Raw genomic sequence first — 16,696 nt, 5'->3', positions numbered from 1 at the left:
GATGTATGTTCTCTAGGCCAGGGTCCCTTAGTACTCGATCTAGGACAACATTTGGAAAAATTACATTTTGGAGTTGACTCTCCATATCCACAGATCCCATCATCCATGGCTTTGAAATATTAAAATTAAATTCCAAAAAGGAAATCTTGATTTTGCAAAGAGGGAACACCATTTTACTATGTCATTATATATAATGGGACTTGAGATCCATGGATTGGGGCCAAACTGCAGCTGGTACCAAGAGCTAACTAGGCCTAATCAGAACTTGGAAACCATCAGTTACAAGCCAGTTAGGTGCTTATGGTTTCCTTTTCAGTTCCTTCTGATAACAGCAGCACAACAAAGTGACATTTCAAAATTAACATGATGAGAGGGAACAAGGATGCCCCTTTTGATCCTGGTTACTTTTAATTTTGAATAGAATGTTTCAATGTTTGTGCCAGTCATTTTCAGGAGGGGAAATTCACCTGTTTTAGCACAGAAAAGGCAATTTGAGCGAGTTGGGGGGGGGGGTGTGTGTGTGGTGAAAACAGCTTTGTAAGGGGCACATGCAGCCCCAGGGATAGCCTTTCTCCATCCTTCATGTAGAATCACCGGGCGTTTGCTGCTACATTGGCCCTTAGAACAAATTCCTAAGCTCAGAAAACAGAGTCCTTCCCATTTGCTGGGCTTACAGATGCAGCAATCTTGTGAAAGGAAACACCACAGATAAAGAAATTGTTAGGTTTTGTTTTTTAACTTAAGAACACCTCTCCAGAAATCTCTAGATCTTCCAGCATGACTGGAGGACATTGACCAAAGTAAGGAGGACTTTCAGACTCCTAAAAATGATATTTTAAAATAAATCCAGCAATAATCATACATGCAAACCTCAAAAACGCAAACGTGGAGGTACAACTGTACTGCAATTCTAAGTGTTTGTCTTTTTTTTTTTAACCAGGCTCCAACCCCACATTTCTGGGATTCTAGTAGTAAGGTAAAGGTAAAGGTTTCCCCTGACGTTAAATCGAGTCATGTCTGACTCTGGGGTGTGGTGCTCATTTCCATTTCTAAGCCGAAGAGCTGGCGTTGTCCGTAGACACCTCCAAGGTCATGTGGCCAGCATGACTGCATGGAGCGCCGTTACCTTCCCGCCGGAGCGGTACCTATTGATCACATCTGCATGTTTTCGAACTGCTAGGTTGGCAGGAGCTAACAGCGGCTGCTCACGCCGCTCCCGGGGTTTGAACCTGGGACCTTTTGGTCTGCAGCTCTAGTAGACATTCTACTAGGATTTCTAGTAGAAATGGAGAACTCCAGAAGTCTATCTGCTCCTATCTTCAAGTAAAACCTGCCCTTCCCACAACTGAAACTCCAGGGGAGATAAATATATGTGATGATCAGGAATTTTTTCAGGGGAATTTTTTCATGTCAGGAGCAACTTGAGAAACTGAAAGTCGCTTCCAGTGTGAGAGAACTGGCCGCCTGCAAGGACATTGCCCTGAGGATGCCCAGATGTTTTACCATCCTGTGGGAAGGCTTCTCTCATGTCCCTGCATGATTAGCTGGAAGTGACAGATGGAAGCTCACCCCACTCCCCAGATTCAAACCACCGACCTTTCAGTCAGCAGTCCTGCTAGCACAAGGGTTTAACCCAGTATGCCACTAGGGGCTCCTTAGAGGAACTAATATACAGTTCCCATTTTTACATATACAGTAGTTTCAGGATGGACTCCATAGCTAGATAACCAACTTAAAAGAACAGATGTGATTAGCTTAGGAAACAGGACTGTCAAGTCATCCAGACAAGACCAGAAAGAAAGAGCAAATTATTAAATACACAATATTACTTACCCAATTTCAACAAGTTCCAAAAGCCAGTGAATTCTTATTTGTCTGATGCCCTTGTGTGGTACAGAAGAAATGTAAGCCAGATTAATTATCTGGTCTTTACTGAGATCAAACAGATCTGCCTGGCTGTGTGGCAAAGGAGGGCTGAAAAGATGAGGAAAAACAATATTAATAATTTACACAGTACGGGCAATCCCTGAGTCCACGCTCTGGTTACAGCTCGTTTGGACTACTGCAACGCTCTCTACGTGGGGTTGCCTTTGAAGACGGCCCGGAAGCTCCAACTAGTACAACGGGCGGCAGCCAGATTAATAACTGGGGCAGCTTACAGGGAGCATACCACCCCCTTGTTAAGCCAGCTCCACTGGCTGCCGATATGCTACCGAGCCCAATTCAAAGTGCTGGTCTTGACCTATAAAGCCCTAAACGGTTCTGGCCCAATCTACTTGTCCGAACGTATCTCCTCCTATAAGCCAGGAAGATCCCTAAGGTCATCTGGAGAGGCCCTGCTCTCGGTCCCGCCTGCCTCACAGGCACGGCTGGTGGGGACGAGGGACAGGGCCTTCTCGGTGGTGGCTCCCCGGCTGTGGAACACCCTCCCCAGAGAAATACGGCACGCCCCAACCCTTCTGAGTTTTAGAAAAGCCCTGAAAACATGGCTATGTGCCCAGGCTTTCAAAGATTAAATGATAAAAGACGACCCTGGACTGATTTACGGCTACAGCACGAGGATTTTGGAGGAATGGATTTTAATCATATGTTTTATATTTTTCTATTGTTTAATTGTTTTATTGGATTTTCATTGCTGTTTTAATTATGTGCAGGCATTGAATTGTTGCCAATTTGTACGCCGCCCTGAGTCCCTTCGGGTGAGAAGGGCAGGATATAAATGTTGTAAATAAATAAATAAATAAATAAATAGTTCTCAACCTGGGGTCCCCAGATGTTTTTGGCCTACATCTCCCAGAAATCCCAGCCAGTTTACAAGCTGTTAGGATTTCTGGGAGTTGAAGGCCAAAAACATTTGGAGATCCCAGGTTGAGAACCACTGCAATACGTGATTCCTCAGAAGTAACTCTGCTGTATTCAATGGGGCTTACTAAAAGTTATATCCCATTTGCAGACGAAGTCATACCACTATGCAAATTCTGCTTTTTTGCAAAATAAACATTTTACTGTTTTCTTAAGCAACCTTTATTTTTTCTTTGTTACAATTATTTAAATAAGAATACTCTCCATTGAAACATGAATATGCTGGCCCATAAATGTGCTAGATTATGAAACATGAGAGGTAAAAGGCATGTATTCTATTTCAGGGCTACTCAAATTAGTGGTCAATGCTGTGTATTCTATATCAAGTGTCAGTAATTAGCAAGCCTACATGTAAGAAACAAACCATTATAGTCAGTGGGTACAAATGGACACACTGCATTTACCCTGGCTCACTAAATAATAGCATTGTTGGTCCCTACAACAGGTTGCTTGGGAAGTGCTAATTCGTATACAGGCAGTTAAAACATCCGACTTATAAATGACTCATAGGTGAAAAACAGAGAGTGAGAGAAATCTACTCCTCAGAAGGGAAATTCACTCCTGAAAGTTATCATGGGGGAAAACTGTCTCAGCTGAAGCTTCATCACTAGTCCTTGTTTCCACAACAAGCCATTGTTTCCATTTTCCCAAATGGACCAGATTCTGCCAATACACAGCAGACAAGCTACAATTTATCCTTTGGGTCCCTATGATTCTCATAGTTGCAGCGTATTTCTGTGGCTTTTGGAAAGACATCATTGCAATGTATACCTGCCTGCAGTTAAGTTTCACAAAACCAGTGGGATTTCTGAGCCAACAGAAACTACTGTTGGCGGAGTGCTATTTCAATTTCAGTATTCGGTATGCTCTGCAATGGGAATTATGACATCAACCTGCATAAAATGGGTCCTTTGCACAAAAGGAAACACAGAATCTGAAGAGCCAGAAGGGGCCACAAAGGCCATCTAGCCCACCCCTCATCATGAAGGAAAGTGCAGTTTACTCAGTTTTCCAAACATTTCAAGTCTGTGACATGTCTTGTTTTGCAACACAGTAATGTAGTTTTGCTAGTGAACTAGAGGTTAAATCAGGCATGGGCAAACTTCAGCCCTCCAAAACACCTGGAGGCAGGCCTCTACGGGGGTTAAAAAAAATCTGGTTTACTCATGAATTTTAACTGGTTAACCAAATCCCCATGCTAAGTCTATGAAATGCAAAAAAATAGGGGTCCCTCCAGAACTGCAAGCACTATCTCACGCAAATATTTTTTTTATCTTAAAAAAGAAATTTTTACTTTTTTCTTTTTTAAAAAAGAAAAAAAGCCCCACAAAATCATGACAATCGAGTTGGTTACTGTATTTGTATGTCACAGTCTGTGTTTTGGGGGAAATAACAGAAATGGTTGATTATTAATTTAAATCACACACCAGAAATGAGACTAAAAATCAGTCTGGGCACAAACTGTAATTCAAACGGCGGCCCGCTAGCTCTTTGGGCCTCCAACTCCCAGAAGCCTTAGCTAGCTTGTTCAATGGCCAGGAATCCTGGGAATTGGAGGAGATGCAAACAGATAAAGGGGCGGGCCTTAAACCCTGCGCGTGCTGTGTTTTGGCCTTCTCCGGATAGACCAATCAGCGCTCTGCCACTCCCTCTCCCCGTCACTCCAGCTATCTTCGACGAGAACGCCTCGCCTCCTAATCCCGCCGCGCGTTGTGATTGGTGGACCCATCAGGAAACGCTTTTGAAAAGCCTGGCGCACGTCGTTGTCCTTCACTTTGAGTTTTGGCGGCGGAAGTGGTGTTGGGTTTTTTTTCCTCTCTGAGGCGACGAGTTTTCAGATGCCGAGGCCGGTGAGAGAAAGGTAAGCAGATATGTGTTGTCGAAGGCTTTCATGGCCGGGATCACAGGGTTGTTGTATGTCTTTCGGGCTGTGTGGCCATGTTCCAGAAGCATTCTCTCCTGACGTTTCGCCCACATCTATGGCAGGCATCCATAGAGAATGCTTCTGGAACATGGCCACACAGCCCGAAAGACATACAACAACCCTGTAAGCAGATATGTTTGAGCTGCGTGGGAGGCGGGGCCAGGGCACGCTGGGCGGGAGGCGGGGCACCGCCCTGACGGTGCCCCGCCTCCCGCCCAGTGCGCCCTGGTCTAGCTGGCACCCCATTTTTAGACACACCCCATTTTTAGTTTGTATGGGAGGAAAGCATGTCTTAAAAGCAAAGAAACATAATAATAACAATAATGATAATAATTGTTGTTTTATGTTTGACGTTTTGTTCCTATGTATACACGCTACTGTAAGAAAATTGTGAGTTCGTTTACTATTTCTCTAAGGAAAGTAAAGCATTTAATGAGAGGGAAGATACAGTATTTATGTATTACGATACACAAACAGGAAAGATATTTCCTAAAATTCAAATGTCACATGTAAACATAAAAAGTGTTATTAATTATAATTAAAATTCCACTTTCATCTATATATATAAAAGAGTAATTAAATTTCGGCCTAGGACAAAACAACAAAACTACACATCCTAGAAACACTAAACTTGGCAGCACAACCCCTCATCCATGCCTCTACGTTCATACAACAAAAAGCTCCAGCTACTCCAGAAAATGGCCAGGCTTTGAGACTGCAAGGCTATTCACTGCTATTCCACCTGGCCAACAAAGGATTCCCATAAGGCACAGCAACGCGTGGCCAGGCAAAGCTAGTAATATATATTAATAGAATTTTAGATATATACAGTATTACATATTCCAGAAACTTGGTTACTTATTGGGATCTGATGAAAGAAACACAATCTACCTGTTTTGAAAAAGTTGTACCAGCACTCAATTCAGCCCCAGTATTTTGAAACCTTGAAACCGTCTGTCTATGCATATACACTTGAGAGCAGACATACTGTAATTCTATAGGACTTATTGCGAAGTAAACACACATAAGACTGCACCACAGATGTCTATCTATGGATAGACAGAAATCCATAGTGTTTTTTTTATTGTGCCAGAAGCTAACATACTACAAGTTGCTTCTGGTGTGAGAGAATCGGCTGCCTGCAAGGGCATTGCCCAGGGGACGCCTGGATGTGATACCATTCTGCTGGGAGGCTTCTCTTATGTCCCTGCATGCTAGGGCTGACAGATAGAAACTAACCCTTTAGGTCAGCAGTTCAGCCAGCACAAGGATTTAACCCATTGCGCCACTGCGGCTCCATAGGAGTGGTGATGCAAGCCAATTTTCCTTAAATAACTTCAAAACCAGACCACCCACCACATACATTTGTTTACTGTTAGGACCTACATCAAAGGTCTTTTTGTAGATCCCTTTGCTGCATTTGGATAGGTATGCCATGACTGATGACAGGGTTTTAGCCACTGTGGCCCCTTGTCTCTGGAACATTAGCCAGTTGATTTCCCCCCCTGCTATTTACCTAGGCTTCAGATGAGGAGCTCTGGTGTCCCTCCACATGTTTTGGCCCATTTCCTAAACCAGTCCTGGACAATACAGTCAACACTGAGCAATTAAGGGAGCCACAACAGCCAGTGTACTTTAGTGATTTGTGCACTGGACAACAACTCTAGAGTTGTTCCTGCTGAACAGCAGATTCAGTTCCTGCTGATCCATGGAAGCCCACTGGGTGACATTAGGTGAGTCACACTTTCTCAGCCTCAGTGATACATTGGCCTTAGGGTTTGCCATAAGTTGGAAATGGCTTGGAGACAACGCAACAAACAGGGCCACAGTTGCTCACTATAAAGAATGCTTTTAGTACATATGATTATTGTACTTACAATATGAATTTGCATTTTATTGTTGCTAGCCTTTCCATTACTGATTGAATTTAAATGCTATCCTTAAAATTTCTGTAAATGGCTTTGGGATTCTGTTTATACCTGAAAAAGGGTATACAGAAGTGTTAAGCAAGCATGTCTGAAATAAATCACAGATATATTGTACAAGACTCTGTTTTTCAATTTGCCAGGGAAGACTCAGAAGATGGTATTCACTCTTCTGGCAACATAAGATATGTTTGCACCTGGAACTTTTTCGTATGCAAAGTGGGTGCTGTGCCAGGGAGCTACAGTACATTGGGAAATGTGGGTGACAATACTGTAGTCATCTTTGTAGACTTATGGAAGATCTACACCACAGAATGAATGGTCTGGTACTACAGTACTTTAACTGCCATAGCTCAATGTTATGGGAAGTGTAGTTTGGGCAACAAAAGGAACCAGCATTCTTTGCAGAGAAAGCTACTTTGTAAAATCACAACTCCCATGATTCTATACCATTGAGCCATGGTAGTTAAAACGGTGTCAAACTGTATTACTTCTACAGTGTAGAAGATGCACTCTAAGTCACAAATAATCCTTAATTGTTTCTGATGCTTCCTCACTGTAAACGAAATAAAGGTATGTTGTCAAAGGCTTTCATGGCCAGAATAACTGGGTTGCTGTGTGTTTTCCTGGCTGTATGGCCATGTTCCAGAAGCATTCTCTCCTGACGTTTCACCCACATAAATGTCAGGCATTCTCAGAGGCTGTGAGGTCTGTTGGAAACTAGGCAAGTGGGGTTTATATAGCTGTGGAATGTCCAGGGTGGCAGAAAAAACTCTTGTCTGTCTGAGGCAGGTGTGAATGTTGCTATTGATCACCTTGATTAGCATTGAGTAGCCTTGCAGCTTCAAAGCCTGGCTGTGTCCTGCCAGGGTAAATCCTTTGTTGAGAGGTGTTAGCTGGCCCTGATTGATTCATGTCTGGAATTTCTCTGTTTTCAGAGTGTTGTTCCTTATGTACTGGCCTGATTTTATTTTTAAAAATACTGGTAGTCAGATTTTGTTCAATTTCATGGTTTCCTCCTTTCTGTCGAAACTGTCTACATGCTGTTGTTGAAGGCTTTAATGGCTGGAATCACTGGGTTGCTGTGAGTTTTCCGGGCTGTATGGCCATCTTCCAGAAGCATTCTCTCCTGACGTTTCACCCACATCTATGGCAAGCATCCTCAGAGGTTGTGAGGTCTGTTAGAAACTAGGCAAGTGGGTTTATATAATAATATCCAGGGTGGGAGAAAACTCTTGTCTGCCTGTGGCAAGTGTGAATGTTGCAATTGGCCACCTTGATTAGTTTGTGATTCCTTTATTTTATCACTTTTAAACTTATTTATCATGCAATTCTTTTGACACAAAATAAATAAATAAACCTTGATTAGCACTGAATAGCCTGGCAGCTTCATGCCTGGCTGTTTCCTGCATATGGGAATCCTTTGTTGGGAGGTATTAGCTAGCCCTGAATGTTTCTGAGTCTGGAATTCCCCACAGAAATGCTGGACCACTCTTAACAACCACAGTGTCAGTCTACACAGAGAAGCGATTGATATCCACAAGCATTTGGACAATTTCAGCAGAAAGGAGGAAAACATGAAACATGAAAACATTTCCTCCTGACCTCACAACTTCTGAGGATAGAATCACTATGCACAAACCTCTTTATTCCCCCACCCAGAACATTCTACATATATATAAACCTACTTGCCTAGTTTCCAGCAGACCTCACAAACTCTGAGGATGTCTGCCAGAAATGCAGGCGAAACGTCAGGAGAGAATGCTTCAAGAACATAGTCATACAGACAGGAAAAAACACAGCAACTCAGTATCCACATGCTTGTGTGATAATAAAATATAGAAATGTGTGCGCAAGCATGGAAACAATTTCCTCGCCTCATGTACTTCCAACTCTTCTTGAAGGCTACTTCCAACGAGTTGGGACTCTCGGCAAGCAGGACCCTCTCCGAATAATTTCAGAACGCCAGACCACGTTTTTCCACCGCCCAGGCTGCCTGGCTGCCTCTGGCGCAGTGTACTCTACCTTGCTTCCTACCCCCCCCCCCCCCGCCCCTCTCCCTGGCTGGTCCCGGCTCTGCTCGTGATTGGCGAACCGGGAGCAGCTCCAAAGGCGTGCAGCGCTCTCGTTGGCCGAGCCTGCCGCCCGTCTAACGGAGGGTGAAGGGGGAGGATCTGCGTGAGCATAGGCTGCAGGGCGGCCGCTGCCTGTGCCTGTCGGTGTCGGGGGCTGGTGCGCGAGGGGAGGAGGAGAGGGGCCGCGCACGCGCTCGGGTTTGGAGGAGGAGGAGGGGGGCTGCGTGCGCGCGCTGACTGGCTGGCTGGCAGGCAGGCTCTCGTGCCCTGTCTCGGCCAAGATGGCGGCAGGGGCGGCAGCAGCGGCGGCAGTGGCCCAGCTGGAAGGCCGCGAGTTCGAATACCTCATGAAGAAGCGCTCGGTGACCATCGGCCGTAACTCCTGGCAGGGCTCGGTGGACGTGAGCATGGGCCACTCCAGCTTCATCTCCCGGCGGCACCTCGAGATCTTCACCGCCCGCCCAGGCCCCGGCCGTTTCCAATAACAGCAAACGGGCGAGGGTGTGTAGCGCGGGAAGCGGGGCCAACCCTGGCCCCGCCTCCCACGGCGTCGACAGCGCCCCCTAGCGGCTGCGCCCGAGGCCACGGCTTTACGGGCCTCATAGGTCAAACCGGCCCTGGAATTCATTGAGATTCTATCAAATATTCATTAAAACTTATAGCAAAATATGCTGCAGATGTCCTGCAAAAACAAAGTTTTTGCAGTTTAATAAATTTTTCCATGTTTGTATGACAGAACCAATTGGGAAATGACATTTATAACCCAGGAACAAACATTGACTTACCTAGTGGTGTTGACGGCTTTCATGGCCAGGATCAGAGGGCTGTTGTGTGTTTTCTGGGCAGTAAGGCCATGTTCCAGAAGTATTCTCCTGACATTTTGCCCACATCTATGGCAGGCATCCTCAGAGGTGTTGAGGGTGAGATCCACTCCCTTGTTCAAGGAGCTCCATTGGCTGCCGTTTATTTTCCGGTCCCAATTCAAGGTGCAGACCATCACCTATAAAGCCCTAAACCAGGGGTCCCCAAACTTTTTAAACAGGGGGCCAGTTCACAATCCTTCGGATCGTTGGAGGGCTGGACTATGGTTGGCCACCGAGCAATAATAATAATAACAACAACAACAATAATAAAAAGAGGGTTGGCAGAGACCCTTTGGGCCATTGAGTCCAACCCCCTTCTGCCTCTGTGCACCAAAAGCACAAGCAAAGCATCCCTGACAGATGGTCACCCAGCCTCAATGTTAATAATAATAATAATAATGCAGGGTTTTGGAACACAATACTCCTGACCTCACAATCGTGTTAAAAAACAAAGTATAGATTGTCGATGTTGCAATCCCAGGTGACAGCAGGATTAAGGAGAAACAACTGGAAAAGCTGACATGATATGAGGATTTAAAGATCGAATTACAAAGACTCTGGCACAAGCCAGTCAAGGTGGTCCCAGTGGTGATCGGCACACTGGGTGCAGTGCCTAAAGGCCTTGGCCTGCACTTAAACACAATCGGCGCTGACAAAATTACCATCTGCCAGCTGCAGAAGGACACCTTACTGGGATCTGCGCGCATTATTCGCCGATACATCACACAGTCCTAGACACTTGGGAAGTGTCCGCCGTGTGATCCAATTCAACAGCCAGCAGAGTGTCTGCTGTGGACTCATCTTGTTGTGTTTCTAATAATAATAATAATAATAATAGGTTGTAAGAGAAGAAGAGACCTCTTGGGTCATTTAGCCCAACCCCCTTCTGCCCTTGTGCCGTAGGGGCCGGATAAATGGCTTCGATGGGCCGCATCCGGCCCCCGGGCCTTAGTTTGGGGACCCCTGCCCTAAACGGTTTGGGACCCACCTACCTTCGTGACCATATCTCCTATCATAAACCTGCCCGATCCCTTCGATCGTCAGGGGGAGGCTCTCCTGTCACCACTGCCAATATCTCAGGCCTGCCTTGTGGGAACAAGGGAGAGGGCCTTCTCTGCTGGATAAAGGTGAACTACAACTCCCAGATTCCCAGGTCAATCACCCCCCCCCTGCTGTGGCCCCCCGATTGTGTAACTCATTGCCCGGTGAGATTAGGCAAGCCCCCACACTAGCAGCCTCTAAGAAAGACCTGAAAACATGGCTCTTCCGTTGTGCCTTTGGAGAGTAATCACTACATACATCCCTTTATGCTGCTCTCCTTCAATATTTGTCCTCCATATCGCACCGCCACTTTATGACTCTGTCCTCTGTGGTTTTTACTCCTACTTCCTTTCTCACCTCGAGTTTTAATCTAGTGTTCATGTGGCCTGCCCATGGTTTTATTGTTCTTTTGATCTTGTTTAATGTAGTGTATAGTTTCTTTTATTGTGTTATAATTTTTCCTTTTTCTGGGGCATTTGTCTTTGTGACTTTGTGAAATTGTGACTTATCCAAGCTTACGAAATGGGTTGCCATAACTGAGCAGAAATTTGAACTTTATTCTTCAGAGTTGTAGTGCACTACTCTCTTTAAAGTTTTCTAAGACATAATCAGCTAGACAGTTGTAGCATCCATTATCTTGACTGAGTACTTACCTTGTTATCCATAACCTCTGAGGATGCCTGCCATAGATGTGGGCGAATCGTCAGGAGAGAATGCTTTGGAACATGGCCACACAGCCTGGAAAACACACAACAACCCAGCTTCATTAGCTTTCTCCTATAAAAACTATGTTCCAAACCTCTTGGTAGGGATCTGAGGCAGCAAAGATAATGATTATAACTTGATTTACTGTGTACTGACGGTGCTTGTTTATCTTATCTTAAGGAAACAAAGTTATAAGTGCTCAGTTGATGATCTGCCATCTGTCCAGAACATGCAAGATGAAAACAATTCCAGTCACAAAACGACATCCTCTCGTGCAAACAAGGTATTGCTCTCTTCTGACAAAGAAAGGCTAAAATTATCAAGGGCAAAAAATGTTCATTTTTCTTTTCCATCTCTGAGAAGGCACTAAAAATGTTCATACTCTTCTGACAGATCATACGACCATTCAAAAACTTCTTCCAGAAAAATCAACTACTCAAACCTTCAGGGTCACCAGTAAATAATAGTGTTAAACACAGCACACCCACTAGACCTCCCACCAAGGTAAGGAGGACTTCTCTCACTTGCTTTTAATAATATTTGAAATCTTGTTGGAGAATCACAAATGCATAAGAACTATAGTCATGGTGTTACACAGTGACTCCTGTCCTAATCTCAATGCTCACTTACTGGGCAGCAGGAGCTGCAATTGACGCGGATCTGATGGGGATTGGGAAGCAGCTGACTTACCAAACTCCACGGGTGCATAAGACAAAAGCAGGGCCCCTATTATAGTTCCCTCAAGCCAGAGATTGCTCATGCGAGAGGGCTGGACAATCAGACTGGTGCTTCCCAATAGAAACAGGGCACAGCAGTTGCTGGCTGAGAAGTAGGAGTTGCGAGGCTTTTATGATCCCTATGGCTCCCCTAAATTAGAGACTATGTAGGTATTGTGAGAATCAGAGTGGTCAGAAGTGTGTAATTCTTAGTCCTGCTACAGAAGACCCATTTAAGTTAAGTAATTTCCCTGATAATATCTTTTATATTAAGCCGGAATGCTTTTGGCCTGTTACTACTGCATAACCTAGATTCGTACACTCCTGATTGTTTGTTTCATGATCCCTGTATGTATATCTGGGAAGTTGCTCAAACTAAAAGGGTCTTTGTAGCAGGATTAAGATCTTCACATGAGATTCTGAAGAACTGCAACAAGATGTACATATATAGCATCAGGTTAGTGGACTGCAGTCTTACTTCACAGAAAGTAGCTTTGCAGGCTTATAAATCATTGGACTGGTTTATTGTAAGATCAAGATTAGCACTGTAAATATGGCCAGTTGAGGCCAACCAGCAAGAGAACCACCTCCTCTTGTAATGTGGTCTGATCTGTTTACCTTACTACTTGGGAAACAAAGTTGGAAGACAGGCCACAATAAATCTGCAAGAAAATACTTCACCTTGTTCAGACTCTTCTCTTGTCTGAAACAGAACTAAACTCTTTTTCATGGGGTGAGGTGAAGTCCAATAAAATAAAATTTAATATTGAAGACCATTTTGTCCATTAATCCTAGCGTCTTGAACATCACTAAGGCAGCAACTAGAGTTTGCCTTCAGCCTACCTCTCCCTAAGTTACTACTGGTGAGGTAAAGAAGCCTCTTATTTGGGCCCAGTTGTATCGTACCATTGTATGTGATCATTGTTATAATTTTATGTGTTACTGTTTTTATAACTTATGTACTGTTTTATGTTATATGCTGCACCATGGAGTGCCTTTGTAAGCTTCCCTGAGTCTCTTCGGGAGATGGTGGCAGGATATAAATAAAGATGATGATGATGATGATACTTCACCAAGGCAGAAAGAACTACTTTTAAGTATGACTTGGCTAGCTAGCACTTTGATTTCCCTAAACGGAACAATTTCATCTTTCTTTTTTCATATTCATCCTACAAAGGGCGATTTTGTTGTAAGTAACTATTTTTTCTTATTTTGTGGGTTGTGAAGCTTGTATGGTGAATGGTTTCTAAATACATGACTTGAATGCAGACCTTTTCTGGGGTGTTTCATGTTTATACTGCTACACCACTTGGTTTCTTTTAACTCACAGCAGGGACATTACTTAAAATATACTGTGCTGACTCTTGGGAGTGTATTGTACTGTAATCTAACCTTTTGCATATCTTAGGAAAAACAGCGACGGCGTCTGGAAAGTCTCAGGAAAAAGCAGGAAGCAGAGCAGCAGAGGAAGCAAAAAGTGGAGGAAGAAAAGAGACGACGATTGGAAGAAATAAAATTGTAAATAACGGTATCTAGATTTGCAATATAATGTAGGTGAATGCAGCTACTATTGGCACTAAGGTGACAGTCATTTATCTGAAAATATGACAGGATTATTCATACAACACTTTTGATAACAATAAAATTATATTATAATTACTATGTGAATTTTGCATATCCTACAGAAAGCGTGAAGAAAGGCTAAGAAAGGCACTCCAAGCCCGAGAGCGGGTGGAGCAGATGGAGGAAGAAAAGAAGAAGAGACTTGGACAGAAGTTGTCTCAACAGGAGGAAAAGAGTGAAAAGGTAAAAAATAATCCTAATCTCCTACGCACAAATCTCATAGTTTGTTCTTTTTATTAGATCTAGAGGCAATTGACTGTGACTTTACATACATGACAGAGCTTCCCCTCTCAAATCTACAAATTCCAGAGTCTTTCAGTTCTCAGGGCCACTACTGAAGAATAGGACACAAAATACTGAAACAACGCGGGGAGGAGCTATGGTAATGCTGCCTTACACAAGCAGAAATGATGTTCTGATTGCATAGCACATCATTGGGTTCCAGCTTTTGTATTTATGTAATTTGTTAATATCTTTGTCTGGGGCAATTATTATCCAGCAAAGGTGCTTTGGGAGCATCTCCTGTCTCTTCTTGAACCAATCATTGTGGCTTTGTGGTGTGCCTTATTTCATTTCTTTCTATCTATTATTTGAAACAGTTCTGTACAATGTAGGGAGTGCAAGCGAAAAGGCTTCAGTGTGCCAAGGAAAAGAGATTTTATTTCTCTGTTCCTTCCTGGAGAGATGAAAAAAGGTTATATGCTATGTCCAGCTAAGAAGTAACATGTTAAAAAGAACATGTTATGTCTTCGCTCTGGTCATGTTAAAAATAACATGTTGCCTTTACTAAGTTGTCCTCTCAAGTCGACACCAACCCCACCTTAGTAATAAAAGGAAAGAATAACTACATCACAAAAGTAATCAAACAAGTGAGGACAAACCTACTTTATTGATATTAAGACTTTCTCACTCAAAATATTTTTAACAAAATTAGCCTGAAATGAGACAAATATGTTACTCACATTATGTAATGAGAATGTATGGCTTTATCTACCAGAATGTTTTTGCATCAAAGATGCCGGTGTCATGTGGCTGTTATTACTGTTTCAGAGACAATATATATTGCCATCTTTGTTTTAGAAATCCTCCCTGAGTCCCTTTGGGGAAAGAGGGTGGATTAAAAACAAAGTTGTTGTTGTTGTTAATAATAACAACAACAGTAGTATATGGAATCTCCCAAATTAGTCATTACTGTCTGTCCATCTTTAGGATGTATATAGGAAAAATACAGACCCCACTCCTGATTTCACTCCATGAAGGATGAGAATCGAAGGGTATTTCTTTAATTAAGATCTTTACATGGAGGATGCAAGATACTTCACTTCGGCAGAAAAAATGGAATGCAAAGATACAGAATGGGGGATGCCTGGCTAGACAGCAGTACGTGTGAAAAAGATCTTGGAGTCCTTGTGGACAACAAGTTAAACATGAGCCAGCAATGTGATGCGGCTGCTAAGAAAGCCAATGGGATTTTGGCCTGCATCAATAGGGGTATAGCATCTAGATCCAGGGAAGTCATGCTCCCCCTCTATTCTTCCTTGGTCAGACCACACCTGGTGGGAGGTTTTAGCTGGCCCTGATTGTTTTCTGTGTGGAATTCCCCTATTTTCAGAGTATTGTTCTTTATTTAGTGTTCTGATTTTAGAGATTGTATTGTTCTGTTTTATTATACCACATTAATTTTTATATATTCTGATTTTAGTGTTTTTGAATACTTGGAGCCAGATTGTATTCATTTTCACGGTTGACCGCAACACAATAATAATAATAATAATAATAATAATAATAATAGTAAGGATAGTAATGATAGTAATAATAATGACTCTGGTAATACATAGTGCTTCACTGCCTTCTCAGCTTCCTTTCTGGAAGAATCCTTTCTTGGGAGGTGTTAGCTGGCCCTGATTGTTTCCTTTGTGGAATTTCCAATTTCCTTGCTTTATTTACTTTCTTTATTTCTTTATTTCTTTATTACTATCCTGGTTTTAGAGATTATATTGTTCTGCATTATTCTATCCTAGAAATTATTTCATATCAAAGTAGAATCTCACTTATCCAACATTCGATTATACAATGTTCTGGATTATCCAACACAGTCTGCCTTTTCATAATCAATGTTTTTGTAGTCAGTGTTTCAAATTCATTGTGATATTTTACTGGTAAATTTGTAAATACAGTACAGTAGAGTCTCACTTATCCAACATAAGTGGGCTGGCAAAATGTTGGATAACCGAATATGTTGGATAATAAAGAGGCATTAAGGAAAAGCCTATTAAATATCAAATTAGGTTATGATTTTACAAATGAAACACCAAAACATCATGTTAGACAACAAATTTGGTAGAAAAAGTAGTTCAATACGCAGTAATGCTATGTAGTAATTACTGTATTTATGAATTTAGCAATATATCATGATATATTGAAAACATTGACTACAAAAATGCGTTGGATAATCCAGAACGTTGGATAAGCGAGTGTTGGATAAGTGAGACTCTACTGTAATTACTACATAGCATTACTGCGCATGGAACTACCTTTTCTGTCAAATTTGCTGTATAATATGATGTTTTGATGCTTAATTTGTATAACGATTACCTAATTTGATGTTTAATCATCTTTTCCTGAATCCCTTCTTATTATCCAATATATTTACTTATCCTGCCGGCCTGTTTATGTTGGATAAGTGAGAGTCTACTGTATATTGATCATCTTATATTATCTGCTTAGAACTGGATTATATGAGGCCCCTTCTTCACAGCTGTATAAAATGCACACTGAAGTGGATTATATGGCAGTGTGGAGTCAAGATAATCCAGTGCAAAGCAGATAATATAAGATTATAAATGGGTTATATAGCTGTGTGGAAGGGCCTTGAGTCTACACTGCCATATAATCCAGTGCAAATTAGATAATCTGTGGAAGAAGTCTAAGTGAGGCCTAAATCGGCCTGTCCCCTAACTGA

The 16,696-nt window shown here is 42.7% G+C and overlaps 1 protein-coding gene across 7 annotated transcripts in view; it reads left to right on the top strand.

Annotated features, from left to right (window-relative positions):
* The first annotated feature begins 4,521 nt into the window (after nucleotides 1-4,521).
* The window catches only part of LOC134294711 (inner centromere protein-like), a 43,479-nt gene continuing 31,304 nt past the window's right edge, over nucleotides 4,522-16,696 (top strand). Inside the window, exons 1-6 of one of the 7 annotated variants that reach the window (XM_062966320.1) lie at nucleotides 4,522-4,723; nucleotides 11,576-11,678; nucleotides 11,789-11,899; nucleotides 13,289-13,300; nucleotides 13,520-13,629; nucleotides 13,797-13,917. In XM_062966320.1, coding sequence (XP_062822390.1) covers nucleotides 4,701-4,723; nucleotides 11,576-11,678; nucleotides 11,789-11,899; nucleotides 13,289-13,300; nucleotides 13,520-13,629; nucleotides 13,797-13,917 — 480 coding nt within the window. In that variant the 5' untranslated portion in view covers nucleotides 4,522-4,700. Of the gene's footprint in view, nucleotides 4,724-9,069; nucleotides 9,288-11,575; nucleotides 11,679-11,788; nucleotides 13,693-13,796; nucleotides 13,918-16,696 lie in introns of those variants that run through there. The other 6 variants (XM_062966323.1, XM_062966322.1, XM_062966321.1 and 3 more) reach the window with 6 other exon arrangements.

This window comes from Anolis carolinensis, unplaced genomic scaffold (assembly GCF_035594765.1).
Source record: "Anolis carolinensis isolate JA03-04 unplaced genomic scaffold, rAnoCar3.1.pri scaffold_19, whole genome shotgun sequence".
Lineage (NCBI taxonomy): Eukaryota > Metazoa > Chordata > Lepidosauria > Squamata > Dactyloidae > Anolis > Anolis carolinensis.
This window is presented reverse-complemented; position numbering and strand designations above follow the sequence as displayed.